Source organism: Lipomyces doorenjongii (genome assembly GCF_038497915.1).
Source record: "Lipomyces doorenjongii strain NRRL Y-27504 unplaced genomic scaffold V1508scaffold_5, whole genome shotgun sequence".
Lineage (NCBI taxonomy): Eukaryota > Fungi > Ascomycota > Lipomycetes > Lipomycetales > Lipomycetaceae > Lipomyces > Lipomyces doorenjongii.
Genome location: NW_027118072.1, coordinates 109,187 through 136,497, shown reverse-complemented (window position 1 = coordinate 136,497; position 27,311 = coordinate 109,187). Strand labels below are relative to the sequence as shown.

The window sequence follows — 27,311 nt, the reverse complement described above, 5'->3', positions numbered from 1 at the left end:
GTACTGGTATTTCGGCTCTGATTTTGCTGTACCGCCTCCACTAGTTGTTGTGGCTTGCCGGTCCCACATCTGTACAATACTTTATCACACCAGAAATCTTCTAATGACCATCATTCCCGAGAGCCGAGTTGTCGGGTCAAGATGAGAGCGTGCTTGAGGCCTCGCTACGTGATAATCAATGCAATTGAATCTAGATTGAATAAGCAGTTGGCTATTACTTTGGCTGACAATAAAATGTAGTAAGGATTGGTTTGTGTGAGTCAATGATGTGTCGATCGTCGACGGAGTTACTACTGTGCGTTGACGAAAGCATCTGCAGGACGATCTGATAATTTTCGCGGCAACAGGGTTGGAATGACGAAAGATTGTCTGACGTTTGTGCCGCAGTCGTGCGGAGATTAGTTTCACATGACGAAGATCATTCGTCCATACATCGGATTCGCAGTTATTCCTAGTCGCAGTAGCCACATACTTTAATGGGAAGCCAAGATGGGCGGGAAAGGGTAAGTGCGTTGGCGTTATGCATGTCCATCTGATTATGCATGCCGATATCGGCAGCGTGCAGGATATTAACCCTGCACAGCGCGGGATTGCGCCAGAAGATCATTCACTGGTATAATACCGTCACCATATCTATTCCAAAATGCAAACAGGCAACTCAACAGGTATCAATAGTCATACACCGCATGCTCATCCACGCTTCAAGACTCGGCTAACGGCAAGGCACAGCCCCACATCTCCGACTTCCTCGCCGAGTTTGGATATCGAAATGAAAACATTGAGCGACATATGAAATGGCGCACGCCCCAGACAAAGTTTGACGATCGAGAGGCTGTCTGTTGAGTGCGTGCGTATGCATATGGCGAAGATTCCTCATCAGTTGCCTGATGATCTGATAAGATTACACTCAATCCGCCGTTTCGTATCGAAATTTGGCACTACTGCGGCCGACAAAATTGATTCCTGAGCTAAAAAGTGACGCGATGTAATTTGGACACTTCAATCGCTATCCTCTCCAAAGAAATGACAGCGGCGCCTCAAAAATTTGTGCATTTGATCAAAATTTTGGTCCCGCTCAGGTATCAGCGAACACGCTGGCCGTTGTCGACAGCCGACGTTATGACACTTGCGTCACTGGGGTCAAGGGTCCAGTGCCAAACCTGTCGTTGGCAGGCAGGCATACGTCGCTGCCCTCACATAAACTGGTGCAGTGGCACAGCCACAACCAAATCAAAGCCACACACAAAAAAAGTCCGAAACCGGTGAAGCGCCGCAGGATCTGATAACGCACGAAGGAGCACGCCCCCATTTTAATCCGTAACCCCCAAGGTCCCTGACACCCAACTTTTCACTCGCTCGCAAACAGTAGACTGGCAACTGCAACAACCCTAGACCAGAGAGCAATGTCAATCAGGAAGCTCTGTCCCCGCCACTCGAGCCCACTAAGATCCTGTTTTCCAACACAATCACTAGCTGCGAGAACTGAATGCAATTTAAGCCGGGCATGTGAAAGAGTGAAACCTTATCGAGCTGATCTAGCAAATTAATGACTGTTCACTAAACCTTGGTTACGTACACACAAATCGTACAGTGGTCTGGCTTGACACTGCCTTCGCGCTATCTTGTCATGCTAAGAACGCTGATGCTCAGAACGTGACATGACGAAAGAGTTGCTGCGTAGCCAAAGTGACTTAAATGTCATAATAAGGAAGTAAATCGACCGTCATGAATTCGGAAGGTTACGGTAAGCAAACAATGCTCTGTTGAAGCGGTAATATGAAGAATTATATCACAACGACGTACTGAACATTCTTAATACTGTCCTTAGTCTCCGGGCCGAAACTGTTGGCGTGAATGGGAAGTGCCTCTTTTCCACTATTGGCTGACTTCACAGGCGCTCCAGATCCAGCCCCTGCATATATGCCACACCTACTGTCAGTAGGGGCTTACATGTGCAGTGACGTGATACTTGATACCCCTCGTGATGTTTGGGACAATTGCTATTTGTCATTGCGCCTGCCCAGTCGATTACACACGTGCAAGTGTCCAGACCCTTCTACGTCAGTCAGACGCGCTTAAGCTTACGATACCGCTTTGGATAAGAGCTGATATGATGCACGTGGCGAATGTTGGGCCGCAAGATATGACACGTCTTTTTGTGTTGTGACAGGATTGTCATTTCGATCAAGTTAGGAAAGGCTTGAAATTGAAAGGCATGCAGACACCGAATCTGTAGTTGGAACCTGCAGAATCGTCGACAATGGTTCAGAAACATGTCACTAGCATCACTTGCAAGACCTCACAGATTTAGGGCAATTGCAAACTGGCATTATCGACTGGTGGTCATTCCGTCCGGGTTACGACGACGTATTCTTGAAGTCAAGTTGACGCTCGTCGCAGAGACCGGGTCCATGGCGATATCAAGAGTACGTGTGCGGCTGGGGCGGTGCGCTGTTACTGTGTTCCATTCTGCGCCGTTTCTCTCGCGCCCACATCTTAAACGGCCGACAAAATTCGTGTCTTACGGACGGAGAAAATCAAATTTTTGAATGTCCAAAAACGTGCCGGCCGTTTAAGACGTCTCGCAGACTTGTATGTCGACGATAAATGTTCGCAACCGGGATGCTTCTGGAGATTACTAATGGTTTTTACACTCTATTGTCACTTAAGCCTCGTCCAATCAAAATCAAAGAGCATTAATGACGCGTTTGCCATTGCAAAGTAAAGTTTAAGATGGATATTATCTCACGATAGAATGACGCAATCAAAGTAGGGTAGATAGTTTTATCTATTTCACGAATCTAGAAATTAATTAAAAAGAGCAATAACAACTCCAAATCCTATATAACCATGCTCCCGTTACCAACAATGCAAATCACCATGCTAAATAGTAAATCTATAAGTTGTTGCGTCGCGTCACAATCATCATAAATTAATTAGCATACTTCGACCGCGATCTCAAACGACGCCCGAGTACTAACAACACAATCGGGATCAGCACCATCAACAACGAAATACTTGCCAGCAACGTCGAGCCCCAAGCAACCGGAAACCGCTGTCCTCCAAGATTAACAAACATAGCTTTTGCAAATAAGGGGAATGCCGCCGCGAAGCAAGATCGGAATAAATCGTTGCCAGCAAACACTGAGGCCAGGAATCGTGGGTATGACATTCCGAGATAGTTGAACACAACCTGGAAGATCGTGTATCCGCCCGACAAAAAGAGACCACTGCCGATGATCGGAACGATCCAGTGCACCGAGGACGTCGAAGACCACCCGAACATCAACAACGACACTGGCAAAATCGGAGCAGCGAAAAGTGCAACCTGGAAGATCGTTTCTGGAGGTGCTCCGTTGTGCAGTCGCGGCGCTACGTAGAAGTACATCGTAGCGCAGAACGCTGTCGCGGCTACTGCGCAACCAATCAGGATTCCGAAATAAGATAAACCCATCTCGATAAGATTGAAGTGATGAACACCAATAAAGACAAGCGGGAAGGCCTCGAACCAGGAATACATCACTGCGTAGATGAGTGCCGTGTAGCTGTTGAGAAAGAACACGCCCGGCTCCTTGAAAGTGATTATGAACGGACGAACGAAAGATTCATAAGCAAACTCGCGCAACGTCAGATTGGCATATTCCCGCTCGGCCTTTGTCCTGTAATTCTCGTTACCCGTCAATTTTCGGAGCCGACGAGCACGGCGCTGAAGAATAGTAGCTTCTGAAGTCTCGGGAAGAAAGAAAGCAAGGACGACAAACGCTAGCCCAGCAATCCATGAAAGGCACCAGAACGTCCAACGCCAGCCTTTGATCTGAGCAAAAATGCTTCCTAGGAAAGGTCCCATAACGGGACCCATGACAGCAGAGACGGACCACATCGCCAAACCATACGACAAATTCTTCATACTGATGACATCACCAATTGACGCACCGCCGTTGGCCAGAGGTGGAGATGCCACGAGACCAGTGATCATACGAACTACAATGAATCCGCCAATGTTATTCACTAGCGCCGTCGGGACTTGAAGGACCACAAACAAAAGCAAAGATGGGATGTAGATCCAGTTTCGGCCGACTATAGGTGCCTCGGAAAGTGGAGCAAAAATCATGGGTCTATTAAATATTTAGCACGCAGCCAATAATGAGCAAATCGTAGAATCTTACTTACCCAATACCATACGCAGCTACATAGACCGCAAGAGGAAGAAGCGCCACGACGTTGTTCACTTGAAATTCTGCCATGATCTGCTCAAGACCAGGTGTGTACATAGCCGATCCGACGTAAACCGAAAACGTAAGAATGCAGATTTCGGCGAGAATGAAAAGCTTTTTCCTATCTGACCAATTGCGAGGATTCTCTGGGTCGTCAGGACCGTACCAGTCGATGACGTAGTCGGGACTTATGGTTGCTGCTACTGAGTCAAGAGAACCGCTCTCAGATTCAAGTTTCTCCTCAGCCAGCTTCATCGCTGCTTCCTGGTCATTGTTATTTATAGCGGATAATGGAACGACATCGTCTTTGACACCCAACGAGTATGGTATGACGAATCCTGGTTGCTGGTCAGGATACTGCAGTAGACGACCGCCAGAGAGAAGGTGGATGATATCTCCGCCGAAACTTGCTCGGATGATGTCCAACATGGTCTTTGGTTAAGATGTGTGCGGTGAGTGACTTGAGGACAGACGAACTCAAGTACAGCAGAGACATGGTAGATGTATTTAAATGCCTTCAGAAAACTAGAGAACCACAGATGGAAAACTCTTTAAAAAATCAGTCAGCAGCAAAGAGCACGGACCCGGATTGATGAGTCTGGCAGTCATACTTTGGTGAGAACAGCGATGTAGAGTAGAGGACGTTGTCTAAGGAGAACGGAGAAGAAATTTGTAATCGGGGAAACTTACGGCCCAAGTTAACGCCGACTAATGAAGAATCGGCGTAAGCAGGCCCTTTGTTTGAGAACAGTGCATCATCCTAACTGTTATGCTTATTGTAGTTTGTCCGATCGGCCTGTTAGTAAAAATTAGGACGGATTATTACGTGAATGTCGTCATACGACATTAGGGGCGCCGCTGCCTCATAAGTTGGCCCGTGCAGTGAAGTAGCCGGCGCCAGCAATTCGTCATCGTGCACGATGATGATAGTTCGCAGCGGGCTGACACTAGAAAGCCCGGCCTGAACCTGTTCCATCGCGTTAGGGTCGATGTAAAAGTCGGACATATCATCCGGTATCAATATTTTACTCTATCCATGAAGTGGAAACTTCTCGCGCGTTTCCTGCAGCGCTTCTTGGGAAGGTCTGGCCCTTCGTCGTCATCCTTTCGTCGTAAGTGCCTGATATCGCACTTGAGCCGTACACTGCAATCTCAATGTATCTAGCAATTATTACTCCGTCACAGCAGTACCAAGCAATTAATGTTTCTGGTTCGTCATTGCACACTACCGGCCCTAATTAACGAATCACTTAAGTTTACCGACTTCTCAACGAGAATATAAAGTCGACGACTTGTGCGACAACGCCGCTTAATTGGCGAATTGCAGGTCACTGTCAAATTTGGGGTCCATCCCATATACTCCTAGTGGATCCAACCATCAAAGCGCATGGGGTGCGTTGAGAATCTAACGATCGCACCAACTGACCAGTTAGCCTCATTCGATATGCAAGGACTCAATCAACGAAAGTAATAATGGGGAGCTGGTCAAAGGACTCAAATTCAAAGTGAGCACCTTCAGCTTAGTCTCGGACACCAAGTCGACACGACGCGAGGAACCGCTTGGAAAATGTAGGCAACATCTTGGGGACTTCCAAGGAATAATCATAACAATCTGCCTCGCCGCCACTAATATAATGAGATCATCGAGACATTGATCCACAAGGATCCTTCAAGCAAGCAGTGACGCCTAGAGACTTGATGCTTATTGCTTCCGGCCATCGAACCTTTCATCTAGTGGGAGACCAATTGACTTATCCGCAGTCCACAAAAGAAGGCTTCAGTGCTGAATAGTAGTGAGGGTAAAATACTGTACATGGTCGCCATCGCACTAATTACTCTACAGCGGAGTATTCATTCTACTGAGCCAATTTTTAAAGCCTGAATCTGCATGAACACAGAGGCTTTCGAGTCCAGTAACTTGTTCCCAAATGTAGAAGTAAACTCACAGGTCATTGCCAGGTAAATTGAGGAAAGTAGAATGACCGGGAATCTCTACTGGATAGGTTTCCCTTGACTACCGAAGAACCTTGCGCTACCTTCAACTATGGCGCGCTTCCGTGGCAACGTGCTGTTAGTCCGAAAATGGTCACTGTCATTGGATTTCTCCTCAGTCAATTATTTGTGGCCTCAAACAGGTGGCTCGCGTAATTGCAGGCGGACGTGTTAATTGTGTTCAACTCAGCTTCAGATATTGCTGATGAATTCTCTCAAATACAATAGAATTCTTCCTCGACTGTTGCTGACAACAAGCTATTCGATATCATTTCGCCAGATATCAGACATCAGACAGCAACTGTATCGCTTTACGCCATGTCCGATTGAAATACATTTAGCCATGTGTCACCGCCGGTATGGCGCTAGAGACTCGAGATGCGACCACTTCGCGATATCGCTTAATTATACACCACGTAAGGGGTTCTTGTTGTCAGATAAGCCCCTATACTCCGAACCGTGAGCTTGTCTTATTATAGTTTACAAATTGTGGATTCGCTGTTCTGCAGCCCTCTGCCCAGAAATATTGTCATATAAGCGTGAGCATATGTTATCAGTCGCCGATATCGGCGCTCCCGCGATCCCGAGATCAATGCCGATATCGGGCATGTGATATCGCACTTCGAGACTCACTCCAATATTCCCCAACCATTATCTGCACCAATACAAACCCGAAGCAACTTCGTCCAGTTCGCACAGCGATATTGTGATCCGGGTGAGTCATATCGATCAAAACCACATCCCAGGACCTTCAAAACCTGTCATTAAAAGGGCCAACGGAGAAACAAATAGACGGCGAGATCCTCCTGCACGTCTCATCACTTCCGATAACAACATTCGCTCCTTACAACCGAGGCATCAATATGGTTAGTACAAGCGAACAGTGGTCTCCGAATAACTACGTGACGCACGCATCCTTTGTACCAGTACTCACCTCGCGCGTCGTATCCCTCCTTGCACCAACTTCAGCCGACCACATTCTCGACCTCGGTGCTGGCGACGGCATTCTGTCAATCGCAATTGCAAGTCAGGCCGCGAGTGTTCATTGCACAGATGGTTCCCCACATATGGTTGAATACGCGAGAGCTCGTGTCACAGAAGGCAAGATCGCCAACGTGACCACCGAAATAATCGACGGGGGCACAGAAGTCAAAGAGCTGGTCCCGGTAGGGAAATATAATAAAGTCTTTTCTAACGCGGCGTACCACTGGATCTTTGGTAGTCTCCCGTCAAACGAAGCAAGGGCGAAGGCGTTCCAGGACGTTTATGACATTTTGCCGCAGGGAGGGGAATTCGTAGTCGAGTGTGGTGGACACGGCAATATTGGTGAGATCCTTGTCGCGTTAGTATCCGTCGTCAAGAGCGCGTGGGCGAAAAAGGGAGTGGTGAAGACATATGCTGAGATTAAAGAGAAATTATGGCCGTGGTATTTTGCTACAAACGATGAGATCGAGGAGTGGTTAAAAGCAGCCGGATTCAAGATTGAGTTGTTGGAGCGAGAGTATCGGCCCACGACCTTGAATAACGGGGACATTGGTATGAAGGGTTGGATTGATACGTTTGGGTTCACGTTTTGGGAGGGGCTGAACGAGGAAGAGAAAGACGCATGTATTACAGAAGCAGTTGAATTGCTAAGAGGTGCGGATTGGCTTGAACGTGAAGGAAAATGGGTGGCTGGTTATGTCAGATGTCGGTTTAAGGCTACAAAACAGTAGCTCACTGCAAAAGACGCCAATAGATAAATGAGTAGGTGTTAGCTGTCAAAATAGAAATGGAGTACGACGGAATCTGTTAAGCTGCAAGTACAGCGCTCCTCAAACTTAGCATGTTACATGTAGAATCAACTAACCAAGGACTAAAACTGACAACCCGCAGACGCAACAAATAGAGTAAAACGTTTAGAACTTTTCCTCTTTCAAACCATGCTTCCAGAAGACGACATATGGGGTGGTACCATCCTCTCGGTAGTTCAAGAGAACGATCCTATTGACTTAGTTAACCTTCAACTCTATTAAATACGCGAGTGACTCGATGAAAAAATACGTACATTCCCTCAGGGTCCATAGACTCGCCGGTGTAGAACTCATAGTCCTTAAAGTTCGCAACAACTTTCTTGACATAAGCTTGGGCACCCTTCTCGAAAGTAGTAACATCGTCGGGAGATGTCTCAGCGAGCTTATTCTTGACAGCCTTCATGTAGCCCTGGAATCATCAGTACATCGCTTGATAATTGTCTCAACTTCCCACCGCGATCGCAAACGATGTGACATACCTTAATGTATGTCAAAAAGCTCTTCTTGTCAAAGCTGGTCGGAGACAATCGGAAAGAGTAGACAATATTATTAACAGTCTCGACACCGTCCTCAACACCTTCGTCGCCTTCCTCCGCAGAAGGGTTGGCGCCGATATCAATGTCAGCACCCTGCTTAACTTGAACCATCTGGCAGTCAACCTCGTACACAACGCCGTCAACGAGCTTGAGGTCATAAGCGTCCGAGATCATCTATTCGCATTAGCATCAAATTGTTCTACGCCAGGTATTGTCTTGGAAGCGATGTACCTCGTCGCCGGAAATAGTATCCTACTAGAAGTCAGTAAGTATTCTCACATAAAAATCATTATTATATAAACAAACCTTGTACAGCAGCATTTTGGTTTTGCACGAAATATATGCCGAATAAGAAGAGATGGGGGGATGAAATAAAGGTAACTGAAAAAATCTGTTAGCCTCTTTTTAGTTTTTGCTGGACGTAATTCTGATTTCATAACCCCAACCCTATAAGAGACTCTTACCTAGCCCTGGATCAGTGCTTTAAAAGGCTTAGGGCTCGTTTATGTCTCGTCATCGATCTTGTTATGGGGAAAATAGGCCAGATTCATATTCGATAGTGTTCAGTATGTGACTACTAATAGGTACCCAGAATAGGAAAGCCAACACGACTTCACGTGGCTCAGATGTCTCCTGACAATAGAATATTTCGCTTTGGAGGGCTAGAAGCAATGGTCGGCGACTGGTCGCCGCCGCGACACCACAACTTGCTACATGTAGGGCATAACAGGAGAGAGCTGAGAGCGCGAGCCGGAATAAGCATTTCTCTCCAACTTCACTGTTCAAAAATATACAGCCTCGGATCTTGCTCCCATTTACCGTGCCATCTCAATCACCACCCCGCCACTGGGACTCGCAGACCAAGTGTACAATGAATTACAGTACAGCAGATGCGTTTTTGTCGGCTCCTCCGCCATCGTTCGAGATGCGCGAGCGTGAGCCGCTGCTTCCATTTGTCAGTGACAAGTATTTATCGCTGATTCTCACGATCGTTATTTACTGGGGCGTCTCGATCTTCTTCCACGTCATTGACACGCTTGACTTACTCCCGAAATACAGGATACATCCCCCTGAAGAAGTCTCGTTGCGCAATAAAGTCACTGTTCTTGAGGTCATTCGCGATGTCCTGCTCCAGCAATTAATCCAGACTATTACTGGCATTGTGCTGACATATTATGACCCGCCAGATTACGTTGGCATGGAGGCCCGCGACATCTGGGTGCTCGCACACAAGCTTCCATATTTGTCACTGCCCGTCGTGTCCTTCTTGTATTACTACGGATTTAGCATCATGAAGATTATTGCCGCGTTCTTTGTTCTCGACACATGGCAATACTTCCTTCACCGCGCCATGCACAATTACAAGTATCTGTACCGGACATTCCATTCGCGCCACCACAGGCTATATGTTCCTTATGCGTTTGGCGCGTTGTATAATCACCCGTTCGAGGGCCTGCTAATGGACACTCTCGGCGCTGGTCTTGCGTTCAAGCTGTGCGGTCTTACCATTCGCGAGTCGCTTTTATTCTTTTCGTTCTCAACTCTCAAGACGGTCGACGACCACTGCGGATACGCGCTCCCTTTCGACCCGTTGCAAATTATTTTCCAGAATAATGCCGCGTATCACGATATTCATCACCAGCAGTTTGGTATCAAGACGAACTTCTCGCAGCCGTTTTTCATTGTTTGGGATAAGTGGTTGGGAACACAGTACAAGGGTAACCGGAATGCGCGCGATGCTGCTGTTACAGAAAAGGGCGAGGTTGAGAAGAAGGAGCAGTAATTGCAAGACAATGGCAGGTGCACGATTCATAGTATCGACAGAAAGGTACTCGGCAAGGTGGCTAAGTCACGTGGAGTGGCATTGAATGAAAAACAAGAAGGTAATAATAAGATGGATCAAAATGGGCTTTAAATACAAACTATCATTATAATTTGCATGCATACTGTACAAATAGTGGGCTTTTGTCTTTACTTTTTTTCTGTTTCTATAATGACATGGCTCGCCTTATTGACGGGGTATGTCCGATGTGTGATAGGGATTATTATAATAATTGGATGCTTTGGTTGGTGTTATTGCTCATTTTGTGGTTTTTTTTGATACATAATCAATAATACAGAAATTTCCTGTATGAGGGTGTCAACAATTATGTACTGAATACGGTGTAAACGCGCTCCGACATATATCGGACAAACTTACCGCAGCTGCACTGCCTTGGCATTGTTAGCGACGGCTGTATCCTAAATTCTCAAGCCTGAAACGAATACCTTTCAGACGCAGGGCCAGTTGCTGATCACACACAGTGATTTGGAACCTCACGTACGAACCCCTCACGCGAAGCAAATCCCGTCGAACAGTGACTATATTACGCGAAAATCGAGCACTACTCTTGATGACTCGCGAATCAGGCACGATACGCGGGATGTTTCCTGTTCGTCATCGCCGTTCAGATTGTGTAGATGGTATTTATGACCTGCGACGGCAGATCATTGCGTGCCTTCCAAAAATGCAGGCTCAGGTTTAGCTTTGTCTGTACGCCACGAGCCGTTAAAACACGCACAAAGTTCGACAGCAGGAGCGTGAACAGAGCCGCTGCTCCTGCCGTGCCTTGCTTGCACTGCCCGCGCCTTACCCCTCCAACACACTTACTCGCGCAACAGACTCGCTTTTCTTGGATTCGACGGTTTACTATCTGTTTATTAGAACACATCAAACAGATTAATTGCGGACATATTTCCCTGACACTGAATTTCTCGCGCGTCGATCACTTTGCACAAGTGCCGATTAAGTTGCTATTACTTACCTCAACAAGTGGATCTTTGTTCTCAAACGTCATCCGCATCTCACTACCATTCATATTCGGACTACAACCATAAGTAGTAAGCGATTAAGATGGGATTTGCAGATATTATGAAAAATGGGTGGCACCCGGAAAAGGCTGCTACTGGTGCGTCGTCATCTTCGTCGTCGTCCGGGAGATCGTCGAGCATGGTACCAAAGAGTTTTGGCCTGGGGAAGTTTGGCGGATCGTCCGCTTCGTCGAGTAACTGTACGTTTATTTTTTTCTCAACTTTGTAATGTTAATGGAAGAATTATGTGGCGAATGCTAACGTGACGCGTTAGATGATGCTTCAGCCCGAGTGCCGTCGAAGCCGGTCTCTGAATTGACTGACGCAAAGTTGTTCCCGCCCCCGCCCAAGCATCGCGAGTTTCATCCAGATGCTGGGTCGGCAGTAATTGCGCCAGAATACGCGTACCTTTACCAGCCGGCGTTGGAAAGGAAACAGCAAGACGAGCAGCGTCAGCAGCAGCAACAACATTTGAGGCAAACTTGGCAGCCTGGTCAGACACCGCCGTATCAGACTCAGGGACAACCACAGTACCAGCAGCCGGGCCATGTCCCAGGACAGGCGGCATATCAGCAACCTGCTGCTGCTCAGCTTGCGCAGCCGACGTACCAGCAGCCGGCATATCAGCAATCCCAGCAGACATATCAGTCTCCGCCGCCCCAGCAGGCATACCAATCACCGAACTATCAGCCGCCTCAGCAGACCTATCAACCCCCGGCGCATCCGACACCATCGGCGCAGTCACCTCCACTACCGCAACGCGGACCAATGCCATCGTTACCACCCCGCAATGGGTCGACGCCTCTGTTCCAGCAGCCTTCAAATCAACCACCACAGCAACAGCAGCAGCCCGCCTATCGACCACCACAGCAGCAGTCTACTTATCAACAACCACAGCAGCAGCCTGCAAATCAACCACCACAACAGCAGCAGCCCGCATATCGACCACCACAGCAGCAGCCTGCTTATCAACCACCACAACAAGCGCCAGCGTATCAGTCGCCGCAGCAACCCCCGGCTCCCGTATACCAACAGCCGACCGTGACGCCGTCGTACCAGTCTCAGCCCGAGACACCGTCCTATCAACAGCCTACGCAGCCATTTGTCCGTGGCCATGGATACTCGCAGTCCGTAGCTGATGGCCGCTCGCCGTCTGTATCTCCTCCGCCAATTTCCCAGCCAACGCCGAGGTATCCTAACTTCGCGTCCGAAATATCTCGCGCTCGGGCCGGTCTCTCGTCGGCATCGCCTGCGCCACCATTGATCGGGCAACGTGCGCCGTCTGGCCACAGACATACCCAAAGCACATCTGTTGTCGGCAAAAAGGCTCCGCCGCCACCTCCTAAGCCGAAAAACCCTGCGCTGAGAGGCTCACCTACGTCACCTGTCGTCGGGCAATCCTCCTTCCCTGGCGCGTTTCCCGAAAATGGAATTGCGGAGAGTAATATGAATAACAATGTAAGGAACTACCACTAGCTTCTTTTATTATGAAGGTATGAGAGGGGGCGGGTGTATGGGACTGTAATTTTGTTTTGTATAATTGACTTGTTGTACGTGGACATGGCGTCGGTTGCAATTTTTTGATGTTAGAAATTTGAACATGAAGGTTAACCTATTGTCTTCGATTGTATTTGTAGACCGAGACACGGAGTGGACCGCCTGACAGAGCAAATGTGCTTGCCAAACCGTCTGGACTAATGTCGGGTCCGATATCGACACCCAAACCACCTGCCGCAGCGAGGTCGGCAGTTGTTACCCAACAGCCGGCTCAGACGCAATGGACACCGCCACAAGTCGACCTTGAACTGGACAAGAAATGGTACGCGATGGGCAATAACCCGATGAAGTTGCTGCAGTTGCCGGCATTCTTGTCCGGCCGGACGTACGCTTCCACGATCGCTATCGCCGGCAACACGAAGACCATTATGTTGTCCGTCCGATTCCCGGACTTGTCTCGGACAAAGTTTAGAATTGAGGTGGACAGATATGACGATAATAACGTGTCCGCACAGAGGGTTGACTTCCCCCCGCCGGGACGGCCAAGTGCGAGTGATTTGGACGCTGCGGCAACCTCGTTCGGCGAGAACGTTGCCAAGTTCGTGGAAGCGAATATCGGACGACAAATTGGCAACGGTGAATGCTGGACGGTCGCCAATGAGTCCTTAAAAGCCAGCGGTGCGATGGAGAGTTGTGGCTTCATTCACGGCGTTGAGATTTGGTCTTCTAATCCCGCTACCGGAGCCAGGAGCGGAGACGAAGAGATGCTGCGACGGGGCGATATATTGCAGTTCAACAGTGCGCGGTTTAGGTCATCGGGTCCATCTGGGCGGAGAGTAGAGGAGAAATACGTTGGTGCCCCAGATCATACTGCCGTAATTGTCGCTGTGCATTCCGCAGCGCCAATTGTTGTTACTGTGTTGGAGCAGAACGTGGGCGGAGTGAGGAGTGTGCAGCAAGGAAGCTATGTGTTTAGTGAGATGACGGACGGCAGCGTTGCCGCATATCGACCGTTCTGGAAGGAATGGGCTGGCGAGTTGGACACGTCGTGGCCGTGATTGATCGGATATTGAGATGGAGGTATATAGAAAATTTGTGTATTTGATGTCTGCTGGCAAAATGAGTTGGGAGTTTAAATTCTGGAACATTTGGTGTTGAGTTGTTAGATGCATATTCTATGATATTGACATCTGTTGCACCTACAAATATAATAGTCACGGTGCACTATCATCATCATTCAACGTGAGATCTAAAAATCTGATATCGGTAGAACGCGCATGGGCGAACGAGAGTCGCGTTTGTCGCCGCCCAGTGCAGGCATATCAGACCATATGGTTTGCGACTCTGTGCTGTCACGAACTCACGATCTCTGTCTGCAACGGGGCTACGGATAGATCTACCGCCTGACGCGATTACGTAGGAGCATTGAAACCACTTATTCCTGCGGAGCAATCTGAGTCTCTGCCTACACAATCCACCGCAAATGGACAACAAGGGCTGGAAATTGAAGTAGTAGTTCCACATATATTAGTATTTACCTCCACTATTCCGTCATACAAATACAACCGAATCGTCCAAATGACTCCATAAATCACATATTATTAAACACAACTAACGTGCAATGTATTAAACTCCACCGAGAAATAGACTAATTAGTAATATCATGTAATATCACTATATAAAGTAATATCCAAAACAGAAATTAAAACAGAAATTAAAAAAAGATGTGAGCCGAAAATATCCATACACCGACAACTGTCCAAGCATATCAAACAATCTATCGTTCTGATCATGTGTAATATTACAGTAACGTTCATAAAGAAGATTAAAAGTCACATAAAAAATAACACCACCAGCGCCTATGCGTGCTAACCAAACATGTGGGACAATAAAAAGGGAAGTCTAAAAGGTGGACCAATTCCAATCGGTCGGAACGTAGCTTCCGGTCCGTTCAGACGGTGTGCCGAGTGGCATATCATTCTTCTGCTGTTGTGGGATCGTGAGCCCACCACCTCCGAGCTGCTGTTGTACGTGGAGCTGGATTTGTCGGGAAAGCTGTGGTGATGAGTCAGCAAGGACATCGTGGGGCTGGAATGGAGCGGGAAGGCCCTCGAGGACTTCTGGCGTTGTAGCGCCGGAGCCATAGAAGTACGATGACCCGGACGAGGAGGGACCCATAACTGTGGGGGTCGAAACGTTGCTGCTGCTGCGGTCAGATTCGTCGTCGGACACGTCGTCGAATGGAAGTCTCCCGCCGGACGAATTTCGGACCATATTCGTAATGCGATTGATGTTATCCAGCGCGGCAACGGATGCCGAAGTACCGGCGGTCGCACCCTGTGAATTCAGGGCTTCAATAACATTCCTGCTGAAAGCTGTCGCACACGAGTCGCAAGTCCTACTCAGCGTGCCGCTGGGGTGGAAATTGCAGTTTTGATCCAAGCGCAATAAATGAGACGAGTGCGCGGCGCAGAAGATGTGGCCGCACCTTCGGCAGTGGTGACGCCTGTCCCAGAATGTGAAGGTCTTGTGGCAGGTCTGGCAGTCATTCACGTTGTCATCTGGGATCCAGTGATTTCGTCTTGGTGGGGCCGTGACCGCCGGAATCTGGCCCCAGAAGAGCTGCTGCGACCAGTCCTCGCCATTGACCTTGAGGGATGTGCCGTAACGCAATACTGCTGGACGGTACATTGGCTTCTTGAGTGATCGCAGGTGCGGGGGAGGCGGCGGCGGAGGGGTGATGAAAGACCTCGTCGACGTGGGCGAGGTAGAGATCTGAGTCGGAGACGTCGTCAAGATGGACGATGCGGACGACGTCGAGGACGACGGTGAGATCTGGCGCGGAGCGGTCATAGCCGAGGAGCTGATATTGCCTGCCGAGCTCATGATGCTGGTAGAGGACGGGTGCGTGGAGAGTGTGGGCGAGCGCAGACCGGCAGAGTAGTTCAGCTGAGGAGACGAATACGTTGAGCCAGAAGTTTGGTATGCAGACTGCTGAACTTGGAACTGGTAGCGGGAGTAGAGGCCAGGGTCGTTTGGTTGCACAGCCGACGCGAGAGCCACCATTGCGGTCCGCAAGTTAAGTCGAGGCGAATGGGCGATGGACGAGCAAAGCGGACGACGGGGGCATGAAGAAGAGGACCGCGGTCGACAAGGAAGGAAAGAAGGCGGCGCTCGCCGTGCCGACGGCGTGTGTCACCAGCCACTTCGCACCGCCACGTGAATGAATTGACTCTGCGCGCTCTGAGTCGCCTTCAGCTCCGCCACAGTGGGCCTTGCCACCGCCGCGCACTTTCTGTGGCGCCAGCCAACCACAGGCCGCGCATTATCGCCATGCCACCAACGTTGCCGCGAATGTGCCGCAACTGGCATGCTATCTTGGCACAGTGTAATCGATAGCACGCGTGCACCGCCATCGTGGCCATCACTCTGATAAGCTGTAGTGGCAGTTGTCTTGCCGAATCGGGCTCGCGTGCGGCTACTCACTGCGCCAGTCGCCAGTCGGCCAATCACATCGAGTTGGAAGTCAGCAGACTATTCCAGCCAAGAAGTGCGTTTTGCGCAGTAGGAGAGCGACAAAGTGAGTCCCGGGACAGAGACGACAAGCGCGCAGAAAGCCGAATCTGTTAACATGGTGAACGAGCTGGTCCGCGAGACAGCCAGCCAACTTGCGTCAGTGGCGTTGTCGCTGCGGCTCCTCCACACCCGCGCGTTTGGTGTTACCGTCGTGGGTTTGAGTCCCCCCCGTCTCACTACGAAATTATCCATCCATTCTAAAGTGCGCTGAGGCCAAACGCCACCCCGCTTAAAGCAACTACTATAGGCGATCACACATGTTAAAGTGTGCGTCTGTCAGTTTGCTCTAAGGAACCAGCGTTCTTATTCTCGCCTTAGAGAAAAGTACGGAGAGACTAATACCCTTCCCTGCGCAGCCGTAGCTATCAGCATAGATCATGGCAGCAATTCCCTTGTCCGCCCATCCAGCAACACAATGCGATTGACATGGAAAGGAAGAATGCTCTGAATTCTTGAAATTAAATGCAATAGGTTTTCTTTTACGGCACGCATCTATAACTGTCATCTGTGTGCCCCGTAAACTCTTCGCGTATTCGCGACCGGGAAAGGCAATCAGTCACGTTCCCCGTGCCATTCACCCCCCTCTAGGTATGCTCATGAATACCAGTAAATTTTACCTACTGAAACTATCTATATACTTTCTAGCTTTGCCAGCCACAGCGACTCAGATTCTTTAACGCTCGTCAGACTCAAAAGTGTGTGATGATCGTGGATGATTTATTGCCCGGCCACGCATGTGAATCTGGAAATCAAAATTCAATGTCGGGACTCCCGCCGGTAGCCGCTGATACCCGCAGAGTGGGAAGGCGCTGACAACGTCGTTGTCGTCCTAGACACATATATATATAATAAAAAGCGTAATTATATTACTTATAACTACTATATTATATATGTCATATGTCCATTGCGGCTGATGAAATAGATTGATATTGCCCCAGATTATATAATTTTCGGAGATACCTGACAAACTTAAACACTCAATTAATTAAGTCGAGACTCAGCACTCTCCGAGTCATCGGCCACAATCTCAATTTCCATGCGGCAAGCAACGTGAGAGACAACTAAATCATCAGACTGAGCCACAACGCCAGGAGTCGTCGGCTGTTAGCCAGAACTGTCCAACTGTATTGCGTCATGTACCTATTACCAAAGAACATAATCCCCTCCAACTACCTCTTAATACACACACATTCATACAAAAAAATACAACCAAACATGGACCAAACAATACAAATACAACGCCATAAAACCTAATCGTACAATCGAATATCGGTCGGCTCATCCAACGGTGTGCAACGAGATTCCACCGTGATCTGGGAAATGATCCTGCTGATATACCGCTCCAGCCGGCGCGTGTGGATGCGAATGCACCTGGTGATGTAAATGCGCAGCATGGGCGAGTGCCTCGGTCGGATCCATCAGCGCCGGATCGATCTGCGACGGTCCTGTCGCATCAAGATGGGGGTTTCTCTGAATACTCTGGGCGACATTGTGCACGCCGGCCGGCGACGGCGCCGTCTCTTTCTGCTTCTCCTTCTTGTCGTGGATCTTCGGCGTCTCGATATGTCGCTTGTGTCCATATGCTATCGTCACCCACGCGTTTGTCTTCGAGAAACACATCATCACTCGCCCTTCGCATCTGAAAAACTCGCGAGCTTTGGTTCGACGTTGACGAACGCCGCCATCGCGCATGCGCTTTGTGCGATCATACGCACCCTTGCGTTCCTCCGCGCGCGAGCACGAAAAGTTGTACTTGCCGCCATCCGGATGGGGTCGTCCACCTTTCCGCAACTGGAAGAAGTACCCCATGCAATCGAACATTGAGTCCCTGATCATTAGCGCTGCAATTTTTTGCGACTCGGCCGTATCCCTTACGATGGCATCCACCGTCCGCGCTGGACACGTCGGTGACCGCGGCATGATTGCGCTCGCCGAGATCGTGATTCTGAACCGCGAGGGTGTACTCTCAGGATCGAACTCCGGATGCTCATCGTGCTGCACCATGAACGCCTTAAGCGCGTCGCAGAACTCCTCGTACGTCCCGCACTTTGCCTCGAAGTCCATCTGTCCCTGTCCAGTAGTATCTTCCTCCTCGTCTTCATCGCCATTCACATGACTGCCCCCGGCTTGTCCATCTGCGGTGCTCTCCTCGCGTCTGCGCTTCCGATTCTGAATACCCTTTGCGCGACACCGCTGGCAGGACCGCATGAACTGGCCGTCGGACACGGATGTGAATGCCGCAAGCAGGTCCGCCATGCTTGTCCGCGTCACACGAGACTTGCAGCCCGAGCATGGGTAGATATACTCCGTCACCTGCGTGATCGTACCAGGCAGCGTGTGCGTCTGAATAAGAAGCTTCGACTCATCCATCCGTGCGTGTGAACAGTATTCAGGGTCAAAGCTGTTGTTTTGGTGGAGGTGTTGCGATGCTATTATGGTAGCTGGTGTGAGAAACGTTCGCAAAAGTGGTGATGGGCGAACGGGTGCGAACTCGATTGATATGACTTCCGCTGAGGGCAAGGGTTCTCTATGAGGCACAGAGAGGGGATTGCTACGAGACCCTCAGGTTGTGAAGTATTGTAGGCGTACATCTAGTCACGGACAGCGCAGATCGAGAACCGAGTTGAGAAGACGAACCAGGTTTACTAACCACCCGACGTAACAAATCCACAATAACGCATGTCTTGTGGACCACACTGTAAGGCAAAAATTAGTTCGACTCTAACCCTCAAATTCATTATTCACAAACGGAATTTGGCTTGAATCCCTAGTGTTGGTTGGCACATTTAATATGTGGATCAATATAGCTTGTGTCCGTCGTTAAACCCAGTTTGCTCTTTCGCCAGTAGAGATGCTTACTTCGGCACGGCTGGCAGCGGCACAGCATCCTTCGTCCATGGCTATCGACTCCTGAATGAGTATTTATTCTTATCTTCATTTCTTCACGCGATCGACCAGGGAGACTACAATAGAGTAGCGGGAGAGAGCAGCCGATATAAATTATGAATTTACCCGCACCCACACCTGCTTGAATGAATGCTATACTGGCAAACTGCAGCTGATCTCATTCGCCGGAGCTCGGAGACATAAAGTTATACCGGCTTAAACATTAATCAATCATGCTGACATCGCGACAAATGTTAAAAAATTACAAATGAACTTTGCCAGACCATGTTATTATTATTATTATGTGTCCAACTGTTTCGGTCAATTAATATGCCTTTGACTTGAGAAAGATGCGACTTTCATGTTCAAATGTACATGAGTTTTTGAGGACAAAGTAGGTTTGTGTTAGCTAATAAATTTGGTGTGGCGATGAGCCTGAAATTATGAGTATGCGGGTACAGTCACTGATGTCTTCTACGCCGTGACTGTGAGAACGATGTGGCAGAAGCTCCTTACCAACCACCGTACCCACGCTGCAATCACGGGCCTCCCAATTGTTAATGCTATGCGTAGACTGCGACTCGACGTCAAAGTAATCACAACCACACCGGGCGCCGCGCATCCTCGTCGTCGCTCCTCATCTCGGTCTGCCCGCTGTCCGGCACTCCGTCTACTTGTTGCATTTCGCGATCTCACCAAACTGCCGACAGCAGCACATACCGGATGCTTCGCAGGTTGAGCGCCTGTATCTAATCGACGGGCACACCGCCTGCCGTGCGTCCGCCAACTCGCTGCCGGACTAAATCCACGTCAAAGACAGGTCGATTCGTCTGTCGGACCTCGCTCTGCTGCATCTCTGTCGCTACTATCGTGATCTCCCGTCCCTCCGGCCCGTCGTGACTCCGCGGCCTCGAAGTCGACCTTCGCGCGCAAAAAAAGAACCATGACCGACTATCCCGGCGGGCCGGTCGCTCCCAACCAACAGCCTCCTCTACAGTATCACACGTCCACGATATCTTCCTCTGTTAGTCGGTCCATCACGGGATCTTCCGTTGCGGGCGTGACGGGAGTGGAGCAATCGTCGCCGTCGAACTCGTCCCACACATCGTCGACACTCACTTCCCCAGCCTCGGATCCGCCACACCTCGACATATTAAATCACCCGGTTTCAGACGTACTCGTCATGATATCGGCGCTTCTGCAACGGATCATAGAGGCAAATGACGCACTCTACATGTCCCATCACCATCACCACCACTCGCATGACGGCAGAGCAAGAGGTCTAGCATCCAGTGTGCTCGCATTCCATGGACGCAATGTCCCAGCAATATCTCTACAATCATACTTAATGCGAATATTGAAGTACTGTCCGGCCACGAATGAGGTGTTTTTGTCACTGCTCGTGTATTTCGACCGGATATCAAAGCGCGCAAACGCAGGCGAGTTCAGCGAGTACACACTACTGGCACCACCACGACTGCAACAACATCAACAGCCACTGGAACAACTACAGCCAGATTACCGGACACAGCCTGTCGTGGGAATACCGTCTGCAATTCCGGCGACGCCGTCGTCATTTTCGTGCACTCCGCCGCATGGGCATCATCCCATCCCGCGCGATTCACCTACCTATTCAGGACAGCCACAACAATCACCGTTTGCGCAGCAACAGTTCGTGTCGCCGTCTCCACCACCACCACCACTACTACCACCACAAGACGTGTTTGTAATGGATAGTTATAATATTCATCGTCTTATCATTGCCGGGGTCACAGTTGCCAGCAAATTTTTCTCTGATGTATTCTACAAGAATTCCCGTTATGCAAAGGTGATTGCATAATTATAATTTCTGTGAACTTGCAAGTACAGGACTGACTTCTGGTTAGGTCGGGGGTTTGCCACTGGAGGAATTAAATCATCTTGAGCTACAGTTTTTGCTGCTAAGTGATTTCCGACTCGCCATTCCGTTGGAGGAATTACAACGTTACGGCGACCTTTTACTCCAATTCTGGGACAGAGAAGTTCCTTCACACAACAAACCAGAACAACATGGAACCTCAGTAACCTAAACGACTCCCTCTTGTCCTCTCATGACATCCTGGATTTTGGGTTTTATATATGTAATTTTACGTTGGTTGGTCTTTGGTCGGATATGACAGTGTAAATTGCGATTTGTCAAAATTACGGGTTCTGCATTAGTGGATGGTGTTTGAAGTGTGAAATATAAGAGCAACGGCAACAGATTCATGAAGTTTAAGTCGTTCCTTGTCAGTTGTCTCTGTTGTACTCCTCTCCAGTATCTCTTTAGTTCCATCAGTGCACTCTCCACGTTATCTATACGACATGGGCCGTTCTTCTTTATTTCGTGTGATATACAGTATACATGGTCTTGCAGATGTCCCCAGTGCTTCTTTCTTTTATATATATATTTCTCAGTATCTTTATATGTTTCGTGATTTTTTTGTTTATTCTTTGAGTTTTAATTATTGCTATGGCCTGTTGAGTATAGATTTGACTGCTTGTATTTGTACGATTATGACGTTTATGTTGCGTATATTATTAGTTGTAATTAATAGTGGCAAGTTCCCAATCAATATTTAAGTTGTCGTGTCAAAGACGTCGAAGTGTCGACTTTTCATATAATTAAACATATGACGTACTGATATCTTTCATACTACTAGTTAAGACAAAAAAAGCACGTTGGAACAAAGGCGCACAAAAAAAACACACACAACGCACTGTAACAAAGAAATAAAACGAAATATTATAAAACATAAGAACCTTGCCATGCCATCTTTACTACACTATATCATAAACTTACGGTCGATGGAGAGACGTTGTAAGAATTGGAGTAAATAGATATGTACTACGTATGCATTTCGATCCAACACGCACACCTCCACCCATGGTCCCTACGCTCCGCAAAAACATACATACAAGCACCATCATCCACCGGCTTCATTGCAAACTGTAAAGTTGGAAGCTAACAGATAATTTTGTCAGCAGCACTTTCCGCCGCCCGCGGATTTCTGTCCGCTGCTGATATCGATGTTATTAGTCTGCTGCGGCTCCGACGCCAGATCGACACGCTGCTTTATTTGTCTAGCCAACGAAACAAACGCCTCCTCGACGTTGATATTCGCCTTTGCGCTGGCCTCGATGAATGGGATTCCGAGTTCGTTGGCAAGGGCCTTGCCTTGCTCCGTTGACACGGCGCGCTTTTCCTCCCAATCGCACTTATTCCCGATCAACAGCTTGTTAACGCCCTCAGACGCATGCTGCTCGACGTTGGAGAACCAGTTGCGGATGTTATTAAACGATTTCTCGTCTGTGACGTCGTACACGAGTAGAATGCCCATCGCGCCGCGGTAATATGCTGTCGTGATCGTACGGAATCGCTCTTGGCCCGCAGTGTCCCAGATTTGCATTTTAATGCGCTTGCCGTCGAGGTCGATCGTTCGGATCTTGAAGTCTATGCCGATGGTTGTGATGAATGATGGTGTGAATGAGTCTTCACTGAAGCGGAGAAGCAGGCATGATTTACCGACACCTGGTTGGTTAGATTAGATTAGTTCAGTTCGATTGATATTCAAGACATCGAGCAGTGAGCATTTGCGGAACCTGACGGGTGGTTGTGCATGGTAGAGCCATAGACATACATCCAAATACAACGTGGTAATTGGACTGACAGTATACCTCTTCCCTTGCCACAATCATATATTATCACACTTCACAATCAGACACAGAGTAGTTGACCTGACGGCCATTAACACACGCACAATCGTCAGGGGCGAAGGCGAAACATGTGAAACTGCCAGTAAGATCTGCGGACATAGCTGACGCTAGCCAATCACTTCCATTCAGTACCGCTCCACTATTAGTCGACTTGAATCGCGGAATTTATTGCAGTATTCAAAGCTGATACAGAACAGTTACGACCCAGCTGAAATTGAAGGTAGCCGAATGTGACCAGTATGACGACGCTCCAGCATCGCACAACCACCACCACCTCACAGTCCGCTCATGGCTCATAGACAACAACGTCATCTTGTCCGCACGCATTCAAAGACACAGAAAAATCAACGTACCGGAATCGCCAATCAATAGCAACTTAATAAGAATATCGTAGTTTCGAGAACTCGCCATGACTATCCGTCTTATAACTTATAACGCCACGCACACTACTATGGCAAACAAAATCAAAAACGCTCTATATCGACGGCACTGTATCAGCAAGTATTCTACCGGAACCACGAAACTATGACAGGCGGTCGGTGCGGGAATGAATGCAGACGGGGCGGTTGGCTAGACAGTTCCGTATGGAGAGCAACGGGCTTGTCGGATTGCGAGATGGCTATCCGGATTAAGCCCTTTCCCTTGTGTGCTTGCGTGGTAGAACGCTGGCGGCGTGTCTGCTGCTCCATCAAACTCAACCCTAGCCCAGTCATCCTGCGTCACTGGACAGCACCGGCAAAGCCACACAAGCACGGCCACACGACAACCGCCTCAATGGAGCACTCGTTCCGCCTCCTCGAAGGGGGCGATAGCCGCTACTCCGTAGCAGTATACAATTGCATTGTACCATTTAATTACGACTATTGTTGTCCTAAATCGAAGATGCTAGTCCTTGGCCTAACAGGCGGAATCGCAACAGGCAAATCCACGGTTGCAGCCATCTTGTCCTCCCCACCATATTCTCTCCCGCTCATAGACGCCGACAAGATCGCGCGCGAGGTTGTTCTCCCCGATACCCCGGGCTACGCCAAAATTGTTGAGCACTTTGCGCCGAACATACCCGACCTGCTTTTGCCTCCGGACGAGTATGGCAAGAGAGAGCTGAACAGGCCGGTGTTGGGGCGGTATATTTTTGGCAACGAGACCGAGCGCAAAGTGCTGAACGCGATAATACATCCCGAGGTACGAAGAGCAATCTTCCGGAAGTTAGTGTATCACTGGCTCGTTTCGCGGGCGGAGATAGTGGTCTTGGATATTCCCTTGCTTTTCGAAGCTAAATTTGACTTGTTCTGTGGCGTTACAATGGTTGTTGCCTGCGCGCCGGATCTTCAGCGCGAACGGCTCTTGAAACGGGACGGCCATGTGTTGACGGAGAAAGATGTCGAGCAGCGAATCGCGTCGCAGATGCCTATCGAAGAGAAAGCACAGCTTGCCGATGTGGTCGTGTGGAATAATGGGGGTTTGGATCAGTTGCATACGAAGCTGGCGGCAGCGATAGCCTCCGTGCGACCGTCTTGGTTGACAAAGTGGATCGAGTGGATTCCTCCTCTCGGTCTGGCGATGGCGTTGGCTTGTTTTATTCGACGATATTTCTCAACGTCGGGTGCGAGGGAAAAGAAGACGTGATTGATGATTGCATTCGTGGCGTTACCGGTAATGCATAGAGGGAGTTAGATTGAAACGATAATTAAGCATAATAGATTTCGCATACAAATTTGACAGTAAATAATTTCAAACAAAGCCATGCAATCAAAGCTAGTCCTTGATATCGATTAATATGACGCCGGTAGACCCTCACATTAACAAACTTGCACTCAATCAACCCTGAAGCGCCATAGTACCTGACCCTGTTTCATCCACTCATGCTACATCATCCCACATGACTTATGTACAAACTATTAACAAAAAAATTCGAAACTTCTAAGATAAGCAGAGCCCAATCATCATTTCAGATCATTCATATAAAGACAAGACATTTATCACATAATAATGCATCCAGCGAACGATCCTCGTCGGCGATGATGCAAAACCGTGCCGTCGTCAATTCCAACCGGATCGTCACCCGGAGGGGCGTCCAACACCTGCGATAATATCGGGCCCCGTCGATGACGCCGTCGGGAACGCATAATGTTGCCCAACGTAAAGTTGTTACTCGCGTTGTTATTTTGCCCAAGTGCGGAGCCGTCTCCTCCGCGATTAAGTAGCGCTGGCAAGTTTCCGACTAGCAGATTGGGGCGCACGGCGAGCTGCGCATACCGTAGGAACTCGTGGTCGGGGTCACCGCTGCAGTACTCTGCAAATTCGCGTTCAAGCTGGATTGCGGTGTCAAAGTCTCCCATCAGGAGAAATTGCAGATGCCCGTCAATTATCTTTTGGTGGTCGTACGCGCATTTGAGTTGAATGAAGCCGGTCGGGAAGAGCACTGTGTCGCCCTGAGAGAGCCGGGCATGTTCGGGAGGGTCAGTCAAATCTTGCGATGGAGCCGGCCGCTTGCGCGATGCCATAGGCCGCCGATTGAACAGCACCCGCTCTTCGTTACGACGCATAACGCTAAGAGTACTCTGCCACGTCAAATTCGGGCAGTCATACGTCGCCAGCCTCATAATCACACCTGTTAAGTCCTCTGCCTGTGGAGCCCCATATTCGCCTCTATCGACCAACCTCTGCAATGTGTCGAGCACCTTGCCGACTCGTTCTCTCGTCACTTGAACGGCAACGTTAATAACCTCGTCCGTCACACGCGTATTATCCAACTCCAAGTTCTTAAGTGCTGGACATGACTTTAACAAATTAGTGACACCTTCGTCGGTCAAATTCTCGCAAAACGAAAAATGCCCGTGCCGCAACATCTTGCCGCAATCGCCTCTCGCGATCGCATTCAATGTCGAATCTGAGAGCTGCGAGCATTCCTCACAGTCCAGGTACGTCAAATTCGGTGTGCTTGGAATCAAAGCGTTGAATCCATCGTCGAGGACGGCTGGGATACCGGACAACTCGAATTCGTACAAGTCCGGGACAGCATAAGCCAGATCCGACAAAGTCTGGGACGTGAGAAGAATGCAGTAAGACAGATTGAGATACTGGATCTTTGTAGGCAAGATATGTGGCCGTCGCGTGACCGGATCAATGAGTATCCTGTCGCGTGAGCCGCTTACCAACACTCTGATGCTTTCGTCCGTCAAGGACGTGCAAGATGCCATCGACAGGCGCCGTAAATGTCTTGCGGAATTGTGGAGTTGGCGCATAAAGGTTTCGTCTTCAACCCCTTTGCAGCCGGAAATGCGCAAATCACGTAAATATTTGCAGCTCCGGAGAATATCAATCAGTCCGTTCGCGTCACAATATGGGCACCACGACACGTCGAGCGAGACTAAATTCGGGCAGGACGAACTAATTGTAAAACAGCTTGCGTTGGTAAGCGTCATTAAACTCGAGAAGTCAGCGTGTGTGAGGGAGCTATTATTTTTGATTAGTTGGGTGAGCGCATTGTGGTCGAATTTGCGGCTGCCTTCTAGACTTATGAAGAGCAAGTTTGACAGCGACTTTGCTATGCCGAGTGATTCGAATATGTCGAGGTATATGCACCCACGCAAGTTGAGATCCTTGACGTACTTCCCCGAGCGAGTTATCAGTCGCGTTAGCTGTGCAGAACTTAGACGGGTGTAATATTGGGTTGCATCGATCGTATGCCAGAGCGAGCCGTCGTAGCAGATATCGTACCATGATCTAGATACCTACGCCATGTTACCTCGTTATTCAGTATTTCCACACGACGACAACATACCGCAGAGAGCTTAAGTAGATCAAATGAGCTTAAGTAGCTGAATATCCGCAACAGCAACTCTCTTGGAAGCGCATCAGTTGGATCGACGCCCTTACTCTGGCAGACTTTCACAGGGTATGTTCCCAGCGGTTCCAGTGTAGGCATTGAAGTCGTCTTAACGAACAGTTCTAGTCGTCTTCCGCAGCACAAAGCAGACACCAGAGGTATTCACATGCATAAAAGAATTTGTGGGCAGGGAGATATGGTCGCGGGATCACAGGTCGCGAGGACTAACTGCTGTATCAAGCTAGCAGGTTGCCGCACCAAACAAGTCTGTTGGGAGTTTGACGTTGGTATCGGGTACAAACGCAAAATACCGACGCTTGTACGATATCTGCCACTTGGGGCATAGTCATTGAGTTCTCCACATTTGTCCCAGCTGGCAAGCGAGGTGGGATGACCTTTAGTT

The 27,311-nt window shown here is 49.0% G+C and overlaps 11 protein-coding genes across 11 annotated transcripts; 5 read left to right on the top strand and 6 right to left on the bottom strand.

Moving 5' to 3' along the window:
• Positions 1 to 2,745: 2,745 nt before the first annotated feature.
• V1508DRAFT_380787 (major facilitator superfamily domain-containing protein) lies at positions 2,746 to 5,040 on the bottom strand. The gene is made up of 2 exons (XM_066937683.1): positions 4,171 to 5,040; positions 2,746 to 4,115 (listed from the first exon to the last, which is right to left on the bottom strand). The coding sequence occupies exons 1-2, from the start codon at positions 4,641 to 4,643 to the stop codon at positions 2,933 to 2,935; spliced, it is 1,656 nt and encodes a 551-aa protein (XP_066798179.1). The 5' UTR covers positions 4,644 to 5,040; the 3' UTR covers positions 2,746 to 2,932.
• Positions 5,041 to 6,606: 1,566 nt separating this feature from the next.
• On the top strand, positions 6,607 to 7,986 carry V1508DRAFT_410288 (S-adenosyl-L-methionine-dependent methyltransferase). Its single transcript, XM_066939297.1, has one exon. The coding sequence runs from the start codon at positions 7,070 to 7,072 to the stop codon at positions 7,919 to 7,921; it is 852 nt and encodes a 283-aa protein (XP_066798178.1). The 5' UTR covers positions 6,607 to 7,069; the 3' UTR covers positions 7,922 to 7,986.
• A 118-nt stretch (positions 7,987 to 8,104) lies between these two features.
• On the bottom strand, positions 8,105 to 8,709 carry V1508DRAFT_402188 (translationally controlled tumor protein; the record flags this gene model as incomplete). Its single annotated transcript, XM_066938467.1, has 3 exons — positions 8,105 to 8,189; positions 8,254 to 8,408; positions 8,479 to 8,709. The coding sequence occupies 3 exons, from the start codon at positions 8,707 to 8,709 to the stop codon at positions 8,105 to 8,107; spliced, it is 471 nt and encodes a 156-aa protein (XP_066798177.1).
• A 355-nt stretch (positions 8,710 to 9,064) lies between these two features.
• V1508DRAFT_410284 (fatty acid hydroxylase superfamily-domain-containing protein) lies at positions 9,065 to 10,675 on the top strand. The gene has a single exon (XM_066939296.1). It carries the CDS (start codon positions 9,407 to 9,409, stop codon positions 10,316 to 10,318), a length of 912 nt encoding a protein of 303 aa, XP_066798176.1. The 5' UTR covers positions 9,065 to 9,406; the 3' UTR covers positions 10,319 to 10,675.
• Positions 10,676 to 10,942: 267 nt separating this feature from the next.
• V1508DRAFT_410281 (uncharacterized protein) lies at positions 10,943 to 14,127 on the top strand. The gene is made up of 3 exons (XM_066939295.1): positions 10,943 to 11,585; positions 11,660 to 12,843; positions 13,023 to 14,127. The coding sequence occupies exons 1-3, from the start codon at positions 11,429 to 11,431 to the stop codon at positions 13,938 to 13,940; spliced, it is 2,259 nt and encodes a 752-aa protein (XP_066798175.1). The 5' UTR covers positions 10,943 to 11,428; the 3' UTR covers positions 13,941 to 14,127.
• A 267-nt stretch (positions 14,128 to 14,394) lies between these two features.
• On the bottom strand, positions 14,395 to 16,026 carry V1508DRAFT_410280 (uncharacterized protein). The gene has a single exon (XM_066939294.1). The coding sequence runs from the start codon at positions 15,946 to 15,948 to the stop codon at positions 14,785 to 14,787; it is 1,164 nt and encodes a 387-aa protein (XP_066798174.1). The 5' UTR covers positions 15,949 to 16,026; the 3' UTR covers positions 14,395 to 14,784.
• A 1,710-nt stretch (positions 16,027 to 17,736) lies between these two features.
• Positions 17,737 to 18,828, bottom strand: V1508DRAFT_402184 (uncharacterized protein; the record flags this gene model as incomplete). The annotated part of the gene is made up of 1 exon (XM_066938466.1): positions 17,737 to 18,828. One exon carries the CDS (start codon positions 18,826 to 18,828, stop codon positions 17,737 to 17,739), a length of 1,092 nt encoding a protein of 363 aa, XP_066798173.1.
• A 1,357-nt stretch (positions 18,829 to 20,185) lies between these two features.
• On the top strand, positions 20,186 to 21,550 carry V1508DRAFT_218016 (cyclin-domain-containing protein). The gene is made up of 2 exons (XM_066936256.1): positions 20,186 to 21,172; positions 21,231 to 21,550. The coding sequence occupies exons 1-2, from the start codon at positions 20,288 to 20,290 to the stop codon at positions 21,411 to 21,413; spliced, it is 1,068 nt and encodes a 355-aa protein (XP_066798172.1). The 5' UTR covers positions 20,186 to 20,287; the 3' UTR covers positions 21,414 to 21,550.
• A 396-nt stretch (positions 21,551 to 21,946) lies between these two features.
• Positions 21,947 to 23,681, bottom strand: V1508DRAFT_410271 (ras family-domain-containing protein). Its single transcript, XM_066939293.1, has 2 exons — positions 23,433 to 23,681; positions 21,947 to 22,894 (listed from the first exon to the last, which is right to left on the bottom strand). The coding sequence occupies exons 1-2, from the start codon at positions 23,488 to 23,490 to the stop codon at positions 22,344 to 22,346; spliced, it is 609 nt and encodes a 202-aa protein (XP_066798171.1). The 5' UTR covers positions 23,491 to 23,681; the 3' UTR covers positions 21,947 to 22,343.
• Positions 23,682 to 23,869: 188 nt separating this feature from the next.
• Positions 23,870 to 24,921, top strand: V1508DRAFT_410269 (dephospho-CoA kinase-domain-containing protein). Its single transcript, XM_066939292.1, has one exon. The coding sequence runs from the start codon at positions 23,962 to 23,964 to the stop codon at positions 24,703 to 24,705; it is 744 nt and encodes a 247-aa protein (XP_066798170.1). The 5' UTR covers positions 23,870 to 23,961; the 3' UTR covers positions 24,706 to 24,921.
• On the bottom strand, positions 24,762 to 27,165 carry V1508DRAFT_410267 (uncharacterized protein). Its single transcript, XM_066939291.1, has 2 exons — positions 26,864 to 27,165; positions 24,762 to 26,813 (listed from the first exon to the last, which is right to left on the bottom strand). The coding sequence occupies exons 1-2, from the start codon at positions 27,005 to 27,007 to the stop codon at positions 25,059 to 25,061; spliced, it is 1,899 nt and encodes a 632-aa protein (XP_066798169.1). The 5' UTR covers positions 27,008 to 27,165; the 3' UTR covers positions 24,762 to 25,058.
• Positions 27,166 to 27,311: the final 146 nt, after the last annotated feature.